Genomic DNA, 15,289 nt, shown 5'->3' with positions numbered 1-15,289 from the left:
CAAAGTAGGCGAACGTGCAGTTTAAGGCTCCATTCACACATCTGTAATAATGGATTGCGGAACGGGTGCGGACCCATTCATTCTCTATGGGTACGGAATGGATGCGGAAAGCACACAGTGTGCTGTCTGCATCCGTATTTCCGGAGTGCGCCGCCGATCTTCCAGTCCGCAGCTCCGGAAAAAAATACAACATGTCCTATTCTTGTCCACAATCGCGGACAAGAATAGGCATTTCTATGGGGGTGCCGGCCGGGTGTATTGCTGATCCGCAATGCACTACGGACTTGTGAATGGAGCCTAACTCATGAGAATGGTAAGGCTAGTATTACACTAGCAGATTTTGCAGGTTATTGTTGGGAAGGAAGCGCTCCTTCCCGACAATTGCCTGCTCGTTAATGGAGGAGAGCGTTGCTATTACTTGCAACGATCTCCTCCACAATATGGGGTGGAGCGATCGCTAATGTCATCGCTCGTCCCCATAATGACTATTTGTTTGCCGGCAGCAGATCATGATTAGACAGCACAATCTGACCCCGGCAACAGATGATTTTAAAGCATGCTTAAAAATCTGGATTGTCTGATGATTGAGCATTTGCAGTACACTGCCAGATTATCTCTAAAGAGCGTTCCTATGAACACTTGTAGGCGATGATCTGCACCATTATCTTCCAGTGTAATACTAGCCTAAACGCAGGTTTAGATGAGCTAATGTAGCGGCCGATTGTTAGGAAGACAGTCGGCTGCTTGCTCAGTGAAGGAGTCCTGCAGTGATCTCCTGCACAGTATGATTGCTACAGCGATCCCTTGGCCCCATACAGAATCATTGTTTTGGGGCAGCAGATCTCTGTTTAGACTGCATGATCTACTGCCCAGAAATGATGTTTGGTGGTGCCTGCTCGAATGACAGGATCACCCGATGTATAAGCATTTTGCTCATTCATCAGGTGATTGATGGCACATTTAGATGGCCAGATTATCAGGAATAAGCATTCGCAGGAGCGGTCGTTCCTGATAATCTAGACGATTATTGGTTCGTCCAAATCCACCATTAAAGTGCATTTACACCAACAGGATTATCTTATCAATTTCTGTCCGATCAGACCAATAGGTGGTGTGTATAACAAAAGATCTGTGTGTGTAAATGGCCATCTGTCAGATAATCTGTTGGTGTAAATGCACCCTTAGGCCTCTTTCACACGACAGTATGTCCATTTCAGTGTTTTGCAGTCCGTTTTTCACAGATCCGTTGTTCCGTTTTTTGCTTCCGTTGTGGTTCCGTTTCCGTTCCGTTTTTCTGTATGGCAAATACAGTATACAGTAATTTCATATAAAAAATTGGGCTGGGCATAACATTTTCAATAGATGGTTCCGTAAAAAACGGAACGGATACGGAAGACATACGGATGCATTTCCGTATGCATTCCGTTTTTTTGCGGACCCATATACTTTAATGGAGCCACGGAATGTGATTTGCGGCCAAATATAGGACATGTTCTATCTTTAAACGGAACGGAAATACGGAAACGAAATGCACACAGAGTACATTCAGTTTTTTTTGCGGAACCATTGAAATTAATGGTTCCGTATACGGACCGCAAAAAACGGACCGCAAAACGGAAAAAATAAACGGTCGTGTGAAAGAGGCCTTAGGCTGGGTTCACATCTGCTTTCTTAATTCCGGCAGTCTGTTCCGTCAGGGGAGCAGACTGATGGAACTCACTGTATCCGGCGTGCATGCCGGCTCTTGGCTGGACAAAAAGTGCTACTTGCAAAACATCAGATGTGAACCCAGCCTTAGGGCTCTTTCACACTTGCGTTGTCCGGATCCGGCATAGAGTTCCGTCGTCGGGGCTCTATGCCGGAAGAATCCTGATCAGTTTTATCCTAATGCATTCTGAATGGAGTGAAATCCGTTCAGGATGCATCAGGATGTCTTCAGTTCAGGACCGGAATGTTTTTTGGCCGGAGAAAATACTGCGGCAATACTGCGCATGCTGCGCTTTTTGCTCCGGCCAAAAATCCTGAACACTTGCCGCAAGGCCGGGTCCGGAATTAATGCCCATTAAAAGGCATTGATCCGGATCCGGCCTTAAGCTAAACGTCGTTTCGCCGCATTGCCGGATCCGACGTTTAGCTTTTTCTGAATGGTTACCATGGCTGCCGGGACGCTAAAGTCCTGGCAGCCATGGTAAAGTGTAGTGGGCAGCGGGGGACCAGTATACTTACCGTCCGTGCGGCTCCCGGGGCGCTCCAGAGTGACGTCAGGGCGCCCCACGCACATGGATGACGTGATCGCATGACACGTCATCCATGCGCATGGGGCGCTCTGACTTCATTCTGGAGCGCCCCGGGAGCCGCACGGACTGTAAGTATACCGCTCCCCGCTCCTACTATGGCAACCAGGACTTTAATAGCGTTCTGGGTGCCATAGTAACACTGAAAGCATTTTGAAGACGGATCCGTCTTCAAATGCTTTCAGTTCACTTGCGTTTTTCCGGATCCGGCGTGTAATTCCGGCAAGTGGAGTACACGCCGGATCCGGACAACGCAAGTGTGAAAGAGGCCTTACTCTGCTTCAGAAAATTGTACCACAGTGGATATAAGATGTTTGTCAGAGAGCTTATCTGACAGATTTAGCAAGAATGGCATTCCTCAGCTTGCTGTACAATGGAATACATTCAATCTACTTAAGCAAAGCACAAATTTTAATCTATAATCTAATCTGTATCTATCCATTTCATGCAGCACATAGTAGGAGGTCTACTGTAGTTTGCAAGTTTCTAGTTAAAGTGAAAAGGATGACTAGGGAAAGCCACTCTGGACCTTTAATAAGTTAAATGTACGTAAATCTCTTCCCAGTATTCAATGCATGGTCCCAGATATATATCAACATAGGTTAGTTCTTCATAATATGAGTTGTTGAAAGGACTGAAACACCTGTAATCTGTATTTCTTTCATTTTTCTCTGCCTGTTTAGCATGTGGATGATAAAGCTAACCATAGATTTTATATTATAGATGGCTCCAGTGATTATCACACTTGTGTCTTGCAAAAACCGCTGCTTGCTCGCTCATCAAGAGAACTTCCCACCAGGGATGTACACTGCGCTTGCAGGTTACTGTGAAATTGGTAAGCTGTTACTGTATATCCACAACTCAGTTATTTTATGGCTGGGATATTTAGCAAATTGTTGTTTACTAGATGCAAACATGACCTCGTTTGCACTAAGCACTTTTCTATTGTCTTGTCACAAAAGCCTTTTGGTGTCTGTACATAGTATTTAACAACCACACTACAGGCTTTAGAGGAAGTGTTAAAGGGATGTCAGTAAGGGGTCCTTTTTTAAACTCAACATTCATAGAAAACTATTTTTTATAGACTTTTTGGTCGTTTTTCTTTTTCATTTCCGTAGTACTATACGCTTGAAAATGAAATACTAAATATTTTCCTTCTGTTGCAGTCAGCACAGAGAGCTAGAACTCCTACATAGGTAATCCATTGTCAGTGTACTGCTGCTGAGAGGGGATGATGTTATCTAAAGGGTAATCCTCATGATAATAATAGATGTAGAATTGGGATAAAAGCATGGCAGCTCTGTTCTCTTTATAGGTGTAGATAAAGATGCCCATAGAAGAGCATTGCCCTTATTGGTATAATGTATGATGTTTTAATTGAGGCACTCATCCCCCTTTCCTCTCTGGCCGCAGTCAATGGTCTGATTGAGGCTTCTTTCACACTGGCGTTAGAATTGTCTGCAGCGTGCTGCGGTTTTTGTCCAGCCACCTCTCAGCATGTTTGCCGTGCTGCGGCCACATCTCCCGCCCGGCCCATTATAGTGAATGGGGCCAGGGTGGACTTCTGGCAGCACACGTGTGCAATGTTACTACGGATCTGACATGCCGCTCCCCTGCTGGAACAGCCTGCTGGACAATCCGAACACCAGTGTGAAAGAAGCCTGAGAAAGTCAACGGAGGCTGTTTGCCATGCTAAAACTCCTAACAAAGGAAGAAGTTAAAGAGCCAGGGCAGGAAGTAGAATATATAGTGTGACTTCAAAAAATGAAATAAATAAAAAAAGAAAGTGGCATATTCACATATAGGCTATTAATATATATTTTTTCAATGGTACTGTCTCTTTAAAGCAAAGGTTCACCTATAGGCTGGAGCTTTGCACAAACATTTAGTAATGTGACAGCTGCAGTATAAAGGAATACAATGAGTCATTTGACGATTTTCATGGAACAAAATATTGTGCATGTGTGGGATAGATATCTAATCTGTATCTATCCACGCCCTCCCGCAAAGCATACATTTTAATCTATAATCTAATCTGTATCTATCCATTTCATGCAACACATAGTAGGAGGTCTACTGTAGTTAGCACATTTCTAGTTAAAGTGAAAAGTTACTATTGAAGTTGTCACATGAGAAAAGTCCATGTGGACCCAGGTATGTTCTGCTGATAATGTAGAAAGAAGAATGACTGTTCCCTAAAGTTGTACAGGTTGTAAGGGGATGATTTGGCTAGTAAGCATATTATTATGGAACTGAACATTTTCACTCCTTGAAGAAATACCACATTTTTCGCTTTATAAGACGCACTTTTTTTACCCCAAAAGTGTTGGGGGGGGGGGGGAAATGGCTGTGCGTCTTATAAAGCTAATCATCATCACAGCAGTGCGATGTTGTTCAAGCAGATTTGACAGCTGAGACCTGTGATTGACTGCAGAGGTCATGGGGCCATGCCACTTCCTGGTCTTGCAGGGACCAGAAGCATCCTGGAACGGAGAAGTGGTGTAGGTATGGCAGCACCGCACACAGGTGAGTGTTTTTTGTTTTTTTTGGGGCATAGGTTAGAACCATAGGGGTTTTCAGCTCCTAGGCCGGACAACCCCCATAATCATTCTATTGAAGATTTTGGAGTGCTGCTTCTGTCTTTATGCTTCTAGTTTACATATGGATCACTGAGTTGGGAAATCTGAAGCTCTGCACCCACAATTTAGGATTTAACCACCTAACTGTTTTGCCGGAGGCCAGCTCGGCAGTGGGAAAAGTAGCTAACTGGAGGGGGGAGGGCTGCTTTAGATGCTGCTTTCTCCTGAATGATAGCAGCTAGAAACATGCAACTGGTCTTGTTTGAAAGCTGACATTCCAGGCTTTCAAGACCGCAATGACAGCTAAAGTCCAAGGAACAGAGGAGAAACCATTGTTAGAAATCGAGTCGGAATAATTGCGGATAAAACCTGCTTTTAGTTTCATTTTCAGCTGCATTAACAGCACCCCTATTTCTATCAGTGATATCTTCCCCTGTACTGAACGTATTGCTGTCATTCTGGTATTGTCTGAAAGCTTGATATGTCAGCTTTCAAACAAGATCTAGCTGCTACCATTCAGGAGATGGCAGCATCTAAAGCCGCTCTCCCCCTCCAGTTAGCTAGTTTTCCCACTGCTGGAGCTGGTGGTTAATACTGTCCCATGGTGCTTCTCCATTTACTGAATTTGATGTACTTTAAAAGTGATGACTGTTGCTATTGGTGCCTTCCATGGAAAGCTTCACCTGATGTCATGCATCAGCAGGGTTGTACCTAACCTTGGGTAACACAGTTCTGCATCTTCACAGACTGAAACCAGATGTAAAGAAGTTAAGTGAAATATGCTAACATTTAAGGAAGTCTTCATCCATAAACAAATGTTTCACTGTTCCTTGTCTCTATTCAGGCGAGACGCTAGAAGAGACAATTCGGAGAGAAATAGCAGAAGAAGTTGGTCTGGTGGTGGATACTATCAGATATTCTGGATCTCAGCACTGGCCATTTCCTGGCAGCTCATTAATGCTGGCATGTCAGGCCACAGTCAAGGATGACAAGGTAAGTATTATCTGCCTTAATTTTTGTAAGGATTTGCCATTACCCGTGATTTAACTATGGTAGTTCTTGTGTGACTGTCTCACAAAATGCTTACTTTGAAAATGGTAGTATTTTTGTGCTTGATTGACCCAGAACTTGGTGGACTCTGACATGCTGATCAATTCCTCCCCTACAGCTCGATATCAACAGAGCAGAGATAGAAGATGCCCGATGGTTCACCTTGGAAGAGGTGACTGAAGCTCTACAAGTGAAGATGTTGCCTTCTAAATTACCAGATGATACTTTGCCAGTCTGGGTGCCACCGAAGTTTGCAATAGCCCATCACCTTATACAAGAATGGGTACAAGAACAGAAAGCTCTAAATGGTAGTTAACACCCGGGGGAATCAGACATCATTTAGAATTATCCAAAATGTCAGATGCACTTTCCAGAGACTTCACCTGTCTCGCCACAGTGCCATTTTAGTATATAATTAGTTGCCTTATTACAATGTTAGGCTAATTTTAGACAAGTGCGTCCTGTGCGTAAATCACGCTCCTTGTGTAAGAGTGATTCCCCGTTATGGACACTGATTTATAATGCTGTGTGTCTCTGCATGACCTGTATCTACTGAATTATACTGACATAAGGGCTTGTGCACACGTCCATTGCCCGGCCGTGCCCGTATTGCGGTCCACAATATACTGGCACCGGCCATGATCGCACCGTATCACAGATGCGGACCCATTCACTTGAATGGGTCCGCAATCGGGATGGTACTGTGCGGTGTGGAATGGAGGCTCGGATCGGAAGCCCGCAGAAGAACTATGGAGTGCTTTAGTGGATTTTCTTTCCGTGCTACTGCACCACAAAAAAGTAGTGCGTGCACTACTTTTTTGCGGTGCAGACCGTTGGATGCGGATCGCTGACCCTATTCAAGTACATGGGTCCGCGTCTGCAGATGGTGGGCGCACAGCCAGTGCCCGTGCAATAAGGACAGCATTTTGCGGTCCACAGCACAGCCCATGACACAGCATTATAAATCATTATAATACCATGCGTTCCTGAATTTCTGCACAGAGCACGCATGAATGAAAGAGGCCTTAGAAGAATTGGGGGATACACATCGGAATAAGCCTATTGATTTTTAATAAATTTGGGTATTGAAAATACTGTATTTTAAAATTTTGCCAAACATTACCTCTGACTTGGGCAGGAAGCCTTTATGCCAGGTCACAGATACACAGTTTTTTGTTTGTTAGTTTAATTAGTAAATTATGTAATTGTCTTAGTTCTAGTGTGTGTATATATATATATATATATATATATATATATATACAGGGAGTGCAGAATTATTAGGCAAGTTGTATTTTTGAGGATTAATTTTATTATTGAACAACAACCATGTTCTCAATGAACCCAAAAAACTCATTAATATCAAAGCTGAATATTTTTGGAAGTAGTTTTTAGTTTGTTTTTAGTTTTAGCTATTTTAGGGGGATATCTGTGTGTGCAGGTGACTATTACTGTGCATAATTATTTGGCAACTTAACAAAAAACAAATATATACCCATTTCAATTATTTATTTTTACCAGTGAAACCAATATAACATCTCAACATTCACAAATATACATTTCTGACATTCAAAAACAAAACAAAAACAAATCAGTGACCAATATAGCCACCTTTCTTTGCAAGGACACTCAAAAGCCTGCCATCCATGGAGTCTGTCAGTGTTTCGATCTGTTCACCATCAACATTGCGTGCAGCAGCAACCACAGCCTCCCAGACACTGTTCAGAGAGGTGTACTGTTTTCCCTCCTTGTAAATCTCACATTTGATGATGGACCACAGGTTCTCAATGGGGTTCAGATCAGGTGAACAAGGAGGCCATGTTATTAGTTTTTCTTCTTTTATACTCTTTCTTGCCAGCCACGCTGTGGAGTACTTGGACGCGTGTGATGGAGCATTGTCCTGCATGAAAATCATGTTTTTCTTGAAGGATGCAGACTTCTTCCTGTACCACTGCTTGAAGAAGGTGTCTTCCAGAAACTGGCAGTAGGACTGGGAGTTGAGCTTGACTCCATCCTCAACCCGAAAAGGCCCCACAAGCTCATCTTTGATGATACCAGCCCAAACCAGTACTCCACCTCCACCTTGCTGGCGTCTGAGTCGAACTGGAGCTCTCTGCCCTTTACCAATCCAGCCACGGGCCCATCCATCTGGCCCATCAAGACTCACTCTCATTTCATCAGTCCATAAAACCTTAGAAAAATCAGTCTTGAGATATTTCTTGGCCCAGTCTTGACGTTTCAGCTTGTGTGTCTTGTTCAGTGGTGGTCGTCTTTCAGCCTTTCTTACCTTGGCCATGTCTCTGAGTATTGCACACCTTGTGCTTTTGGGCACTCCAGTGATGTTGCAGTTCTGAAATATGGCCAAACTGGTGGCATCTTGGCAGCTGCACGCTTGACTTTTCTCAGTTCATGGGCAGTTATTTTGCGCCTTGGTTTTTCCACCCGCTTCTTGCGACCCTGTTTACTATTTTGAATGAAACGCTTGATTGTTCGATGATCACGCTTCAGAAGCTTTGCAATTTTAAGAGTGCTGCATCCCTCTGCAAGATATCTCACAATTTTTGACTTTGCTGAGCCTGTCAAGTCCTTCTTTTGACCTATTTTGCCAAAGGAAAGGAAGTTGCCAAATAATTATGCACACCTGATATAGGGTGTTGATGTCATTAGACCACACCCCTTCTCATTACAGAGATGCACATCACCTAATATGCTTAATTGGTAGTAGGCTTTCGAGCCTATACAGCTTGGAGTAAGACAACATGCATAAAGAGGATGATGTGGTCAAAATACTCATTTGCCTAATAATTCTGCACTCCCTGTATATATATATATATATATATATATATATAATTTCAGTGATGCTGCTATATTAACACTCAGGACTGAATTATCTTACATAAGAGTATGAACATCAGGTGAAATAAACTTTATATTACGACTAGGGATGAGCGAATCAACTTCGGATGAAACTTTCAAAGTCGATTTGCATAAAACTTTGTTCCAATACTGTATGGAGCAGGAGCTCTGTACAGTATTATAATGTATTGGCTCCAATGAGCCAAAGTTATTGCTTCACGAAGTCTTGCGAGACTTCGAGTAATAACTTAATAAATTAATAGTAACTGTAAAAAACCATTTCCCGAACTCGGGTTCGGTTCCAAGTGGTACCTTGAAGCAATAACTTTGGCTCATCGGAGCCAATATATTCTAATACTGTACGGAGCTCCTGCTCTGTACAGTATTGGAACAAAGTTTTATGCGAATCGACTTTGGATGTTTCATCCGAAGTCGATTAGCTCATCCCTAATTACGACAAATAAGATCAGCAACATAAAGTCTATATATTTTTTATTTCTGATATATGTGAACTTTTATTAAATGCCACCATTGGGGACATTTATTTTTACTGAAATACATGTATTTCTGGCTAGAAATCATTTTTGTATTTAGACTTTATAAAAAATTTTGCGGAATTTGTCTTCTGCAGTCTGCATGTATGATCATCAAGATTTGTGATGGATCGGTTTGTAGCCATTTTGCTGTCCTGAAAATAAGACGTCCTCACAACCAAATAAAACAAACTTAAAGGATATGTACATCTTTCAAAGCAATGTTTTTTATGATTGCATTTTACTCATTTTTGGCTAAAATCTTTTTTTTTAATTGGCCTTTATTAAAAATGTTGAGCTGTTCTCTCACAAAGGGTTTACAGTTTTTTTTAGGCTACTTTCACACTAGCGTTTTGGCTTTCCATTTGTGAGATCCGTTCAGGGCTCTCACAAGCGGTCCAAAATGGATCAGTTTTGCCCTAATGCATTCTGAACGGAAAAGGATCCGCTCAGAATGCATCAGTTTGCCTCCGTTCCGTCTCCATTCCGCTTTGGAGGCGAAACTGAGCCAAACGGATTCGTTCTGACACACGATGTAAGTCAATGGGGACGTATCCATTTTCTATGACACAATCTGGCACAATAGAAAACGGATCCGTCCTCCATTGACTTTCAATGGTGTTCAAGACAGATTTGTTTTGGCTATGTTAAAGATAATACAAACGGATCCATTCTGAACGGATGCAGACGGTTGTATTATCTGAACAGATCTGTCTATGCAGATCCATGACGGATCCGCACCAAACACAAGTCTGAAAGTAGCCTTAGCTGTGTGACTGGTACTTTGACTTTGTGCTGGTCATCTAATAAACCTTATCCCTAAACTACTGAGAGGTCATAAACACTTATTTAAGCCACATTCTTATCAGTAAGATAAGAACTGAGCTATAGTGAGTGTTATAATGTCAGAGAACAGAGATAAGGAGTCCATCTGCTCCTCGTCTGACAGAAAAGAGAAAATCCAGAGGCTGCTACTAGAGCATGTTAGCTCTGTACAGAAAAAGGACGCTATATTTTTAATAAAGGCCAATTTAAAAAATTACTTTTAGCTCAAAATGAGTACAATGCAATCATTAAAAAAAAAAATGCCCCCTAAGGTGTACATAGCCTTCAAATCATTACAGATGCTAGCTTTATAAAGTGCAAACATTTTCAAATACTTCAGTGTAATACTGAACCCTGGTATTATAACATCCAAGTAGGCTTTGTTCAGGGGCCTGGATGTAGTGCCATTCTCTGCATCTCCTATTTGCACAGCCTGCGGCCCAGAGGCTTAGAACACCGTTCTGTGTTGCCCACAACCACCTGGTCAAAGGCATGCCCGTCTGTGATTGTTGGTTGCTCCCATTTATTTTCCTTGTCAGAGAGGAGTGATGCGTAGTGCAGGAGCAGGGACAGGCAAGTACTAATGGTGCAGTGTGTGGCCATCTCTGGAACGTCCATGTATCGGCAGAATGGTGGTCTCTTGAACTACTATAGAAAGTAGTAGCTGAGGTGGCCATGAATGTATGGTTTCTTACTTCCTGGAGTGCAAGTGGCAAAGAAGGTAACCCTCATTTCCCCATATGTGTCCTGGAAGTAGAATCGGCACCTTGGGATTCTTTACTCTGACATTGTGGCCCTTGGACCAGAAAAGCTTGTGCGCCGCTGCCTAGGCCTAGTTCACACAAAAGTTTTTTTTGCGAGTGTACGGGCCGTTTTTTGTGTTCCGTATACGGAACCATTCATTTCAATGGTTCCGCAAAAAAAACGGAATGTACTCCGTATGCATTCCGTTTCCGTTTTTCCGTTCCGTTGAACGATAGAACATGTCCTATTATTGCCTGCAAATCATGTTCTGTGGCTCCATTCAAGTCAATGGGTCCGCAAAAAAAACGGAACACATACGGAAATGCATCCGTATGTCTTCCGTATCCGTTCCGTTTTTTCTGAATCATCTATTGAAAATGTTATGCCCAACCCAATTTTTTCTATGTAATTACTGTAGACTGTACATGGCATACGGAAAAACGGAAAGGAAACAGAAACACAACGGAACTCAAAAACGGAACAACGGATCTGTGAAAAATGGACCGCAAAAAACTATAAAAGCCATACGTTCGTGTGAACTAGGCCTAATAGTTATACCTCTCGTTATTTAGGTAATTACGGAAGGTTCTTCATTATAGAGGAGTGAGCACACTATATAAGCTCAGCAGTAGAAATTCAGCTGATGCCTACAATCCAAAGCTTAAACAGCAGAACTGGCAAATTACTGTAGTAGAATGAATCAGGAAGACTGATTAATTACTAGCAGGAATCCACCGAAATCATTCACATCTATTAACGCTAATTATTTTATTGTGATTTGGTCCAGTAGATTGCTTTAATCATTCCAGCAAATCAATGATTAGAAGTGAAGGAATTGTATGGAGGAAGGGTGAACTGTTGATTTTAATTTTTTTTAGAGGTCAGATGATTTTTGCAAGGCTGAATTCAGGCATGTGTAATCCGGGTGTATACAAGAGCAGTATATTAAGTGGCAAGAAAAGGGTTGCAACCCATCAGAAGTATCAACTTTTCTCAAGGGCTAACTGTACTTTCACACTTGCGTTTTTCTTTTCCGGCATAGAGTTCCGTCACAGGGGCTCTATACCGGAAAAGAACTGATCAGTATTATCCCCATGCATTCTGAATGGAGAGCAATCCGTTCAGTTTGCATCAGGATGTCTTCAGTTCAGTCGTTTTGACTGATCAGGCAAAAGAGAAAACCGCAGCATGCTACGGTTTTCTCTCCGGCTAAAAAAAATGAAGACTTGCCTGAACGCCGGATCCGGCATTTTTTCCCATAGGAATGTATTTAGAATGCCGGATGCGTCGTTCCGGCATGCGCAGATCGGTAAAAATGTACAAGACGGATCCGTCGGTCCGCATGACAAGCGGAGAGACGGATCCGTCCTTGCAATGCATTTGTGAGACGGATCCGCATCCGGATCCGTCTCACAAATGCTTTCAGTCAGCGGCAGATCGGCGGGCAGTTCCGACGACGGAACTGCCCACCGGATCACACTGCCGCAAGTGTGAAAGTAGCCTTACATTGCCCTGATGGGATTACATCCCCTTAATGCAGTTGTGCCACACAAAAAAAACAGCACCTGGATCTAAATACTTTTGTAATTGCATGTAAATAATTTAGCATAGCTACTGAGTTATTCAATAAAATGTATATGTACAGCGCCACCTGCTGTTTGTTCTTTTCCCTATTTCTCTGTCCACCTCACTGAGGTGGTTGCACACACTCAGTTTCAATCTTCAATTGCCACCAGCCATATCTTCTGTTGGAAGCTATGGCAGTTACAGGGAAAGAGCTACAACATAAGGCCTCTTTCACACTACAGTATGTCCATTTCAGTGTTTTGCGGTCCGTTTTTCACGGATCCGTTGTTCCGTTTTTTTGCTTCCGTTGTGGTTCCGTTACGTTGTTCCGTTCCGTTTTTCCGTATGGCATATACAGTATACAGTAATTACATTGAAAAAATTGGGCCGGGCATAACATTTTCAATAGATGGTTCCGCAAAAAACGGAACGGATACGGAAGACATACGGATGCATTTCCGTATGTGTTGCGGACCCATTGATTTGAATGGAGCCACGGACCGTGATTTGCGGCCAAATATAGGACATGTTCTATCTTTCAACGGAAACGGAATGCATACGGAACACATTCCGTTTTTTTTGCGGAACCATTGAAATGAATGGTTCCGTATATGGACCGTATACGGAACGCAAAAAACGGACCGCAAAACAAAAACAAAAAAACGGTAGTGTGAAAGAGGCCTAAAGGACACACCACTGAGCTGCAAGTCTGAAAAAAATGTAGCTGAACAATTGGAGTTCTTCTGGATCCATGTGAGGTACTGGTTCTAGCTTTGTGAGAATGATACTGTCATGTATTGTATGATGTCTGATTTTCATTTTGTACATCAATCATAGCATAACCCCATTAAGGTGGAAATCACAGTTTTCTTTTTTATGTGATTTTTGCTGACTTGTGCTTAGGGGTGGACTAGGAAGTGCCCTGAAAAATAACTAAAAGTAGTGCCATGTTGTAGGCAGGGCCAACACAAGTAGGTGGGGCCAGCAGTACCATCGCTGTGCACATATTGCCCCAGAAACACCGAATACCACAGTTCAGCACAAAATACTGCCCTAGCAGAACCAAATACTATAGTGCAGTAAAATATACTGCCTGAATAGAACCAAATACCACAGTGCATCACAAAACATCACCCCAGCAGAACCAAATACCACAGTGTTCCCTGATATACTGCCCAACCAGAACCACACACCATAGTGCAGCATAATATATCCCCCCGGCAGAACCAAACACTCCAGTACCTATCTACAAGCTGCCCCTCTGTGGTGGCCTGCATCCTCCTCCTCCTCCAATGTTCTCTAATGATACTGAGACATTGGTTTAAAGTGGTTGTTTCAGCTGGGATTTTAATGGCATATCACTAGGCAATGCCATCAAAGTCAGATAGATGCGGGTTCCACCTTTGAAACCAGCACCTATGTCTAAAATGGGCCCCTGAAAGTGAAGGAGAGTGCACTGCACATGCATGGTGTGCTTTCCAGTCATTTCTATTGGAGTTCCAAAATGGCTAAGCAAGCCTGCTCGGTTGTTTTTGGCAGTCCTATAAAAATGAATGGAGAGCATACCTGGCAAGCCTGGCCACCACTCCATTCACTCTATGGGAACGCCAGTGATAGCCAAGCCACTACTTGGCTATTTTTAGCAGTCTCATAGTGACCCATAGTCCTAGCGATATGCCACGAATGTCTCAGATGAGACAACTTAAATAGGTGGACACAGTGGCACAGGCTGGATGATAAATCTGGTGTATGGCTAACACTGTACCAATTATTGGTTTGCTTACTTTGAGACAGTATTTTATGCTAGAACGCATGCTGCGGTATTATCTCCGTCCTGAACAGTCAAAAAGACTGAACTGAAGACATCCTGACGCATCCTGAACGGATTACTCTCCATTCTGAATGCATGGGGATATACCTGATCAGTTCTTTTCCGGTATTGAGCCCCTAGGAAGGAATTCTATGCCGGAAAAGAAAAAAAATGCTAGTGTGAAAGTACCCTCAAACGGATGCCAAATGTGCATAACTGATGCTCAGGATCCTTTTTTTTTTTTTACAATATTTTTTGTGTTTTTATGTTCTTCTGACGGATCAGAAAAATGGAAATATAACAGTGATGTGAATTTACACTGAGTGGTGTAAAAATGCAAAAATTTGCAAAAGTGAGCCCAAAAAGTCGCATTTGAGTTCTGTAGTGAAAGTATGATAAATCAGTGCCTACATGTACCATATTAACCCACACCGATTTCCTGTAAAGCCACAGCTTTCCTCTGATAAGCCATGACCTGTGTCAGGCTAGGCGCAGAGAATTTCTCTGAACCTAGATAAGCCATAATGTGCCACATTTTCAACCAATTTACACCAGAATTTAGGTGCACTAGTAAATGCATGCTAATGTGTTTTTGTTTGTGCTATTTGTTTTCCCTATTGATGCATTCTTGGTTAGTGAGGAGGCACAAACATCTGCTCCCACTGCAAGGGTCTTTAGGACCACAGAATAAGATGGCGGCGCATGCTCCACGTGAGGCCCAGCGTCTTCTCAGATTTTGCAAGTTAGCAGTGTTATTCCTGCTCGTTTCGGGTCTGTTCATTCAGAGCAGGTTCGCTTTTACATCTTACACCCAACAAGAGCTTTTGGATATAGGATTACACAACTCCGACTGTTTTTATCAGCAACCTTCGACTCATCCCTGAAATAAGAACACCCGACGCTTTGCAGGCTACTCGGCCGACCAGAAGTGCTCGAAGACGGTGCAGGGACCGCAAACAAAGGTGGGGGAAGCGCATCGGGCTAACAGCTAAGCTAAGGCTAACACCATATCGGCTTTCTTTACCCAGCATTTTC

The 15,289-nt window shown here is 42.8% G+C and overlaps 1 protein-coding gene across 1 annotated transcript in view; it reads left to right on the top strand.

Moving 5' to 3' along the window:
• The window catches only part of NUDT13 (nudix hydrolase 13), a 61,591-nt gene extending 54,414 nt beyond the window's left edge, over window positions 1-7,177 (top strand). Inside the window, exons 7-9 of the mRNA XM_044298425.1 lie at window positions 3,018-3,129; window positions 5,718-5,866; window positions 6,042-7,177. Coding sequence (XP_044154360.1) covers window positions 3,018-3,129; window positions 5,718-5,866; window positions 6,042-6,239 — 459 coding nt within the window. The 3' untranslated portion in view covers window positions 6,240-7,177. The remainder of the gene's footprint in view (window positions 1-3,017; window positions 3,130-5,717; window positions 5,867-6,041) is intronic.
• The last annotated feature ends 8,112 nt before the right edge of the window (window positions 7,178-15,289 follow it).

The sequence above is a fragment of the Bufo gargarizans genome, chromosome 6 (genome assembly GCF_014858855.1).
Source record: "Bufo gargarizans isolate SCDJY-AF-19 chromosome 6, ASM1485885v1, whole genome shotgun sequence".
Classification (NCBI taxonomy): Eukaryota; Metazoa; Chordata; class Amphibia; order Anura; family Bufonidae; genus Bufo; species Bufo gargarizans.
This window is presented reverse-complemented; position numbering and strand designations above follow the sequence as displayed.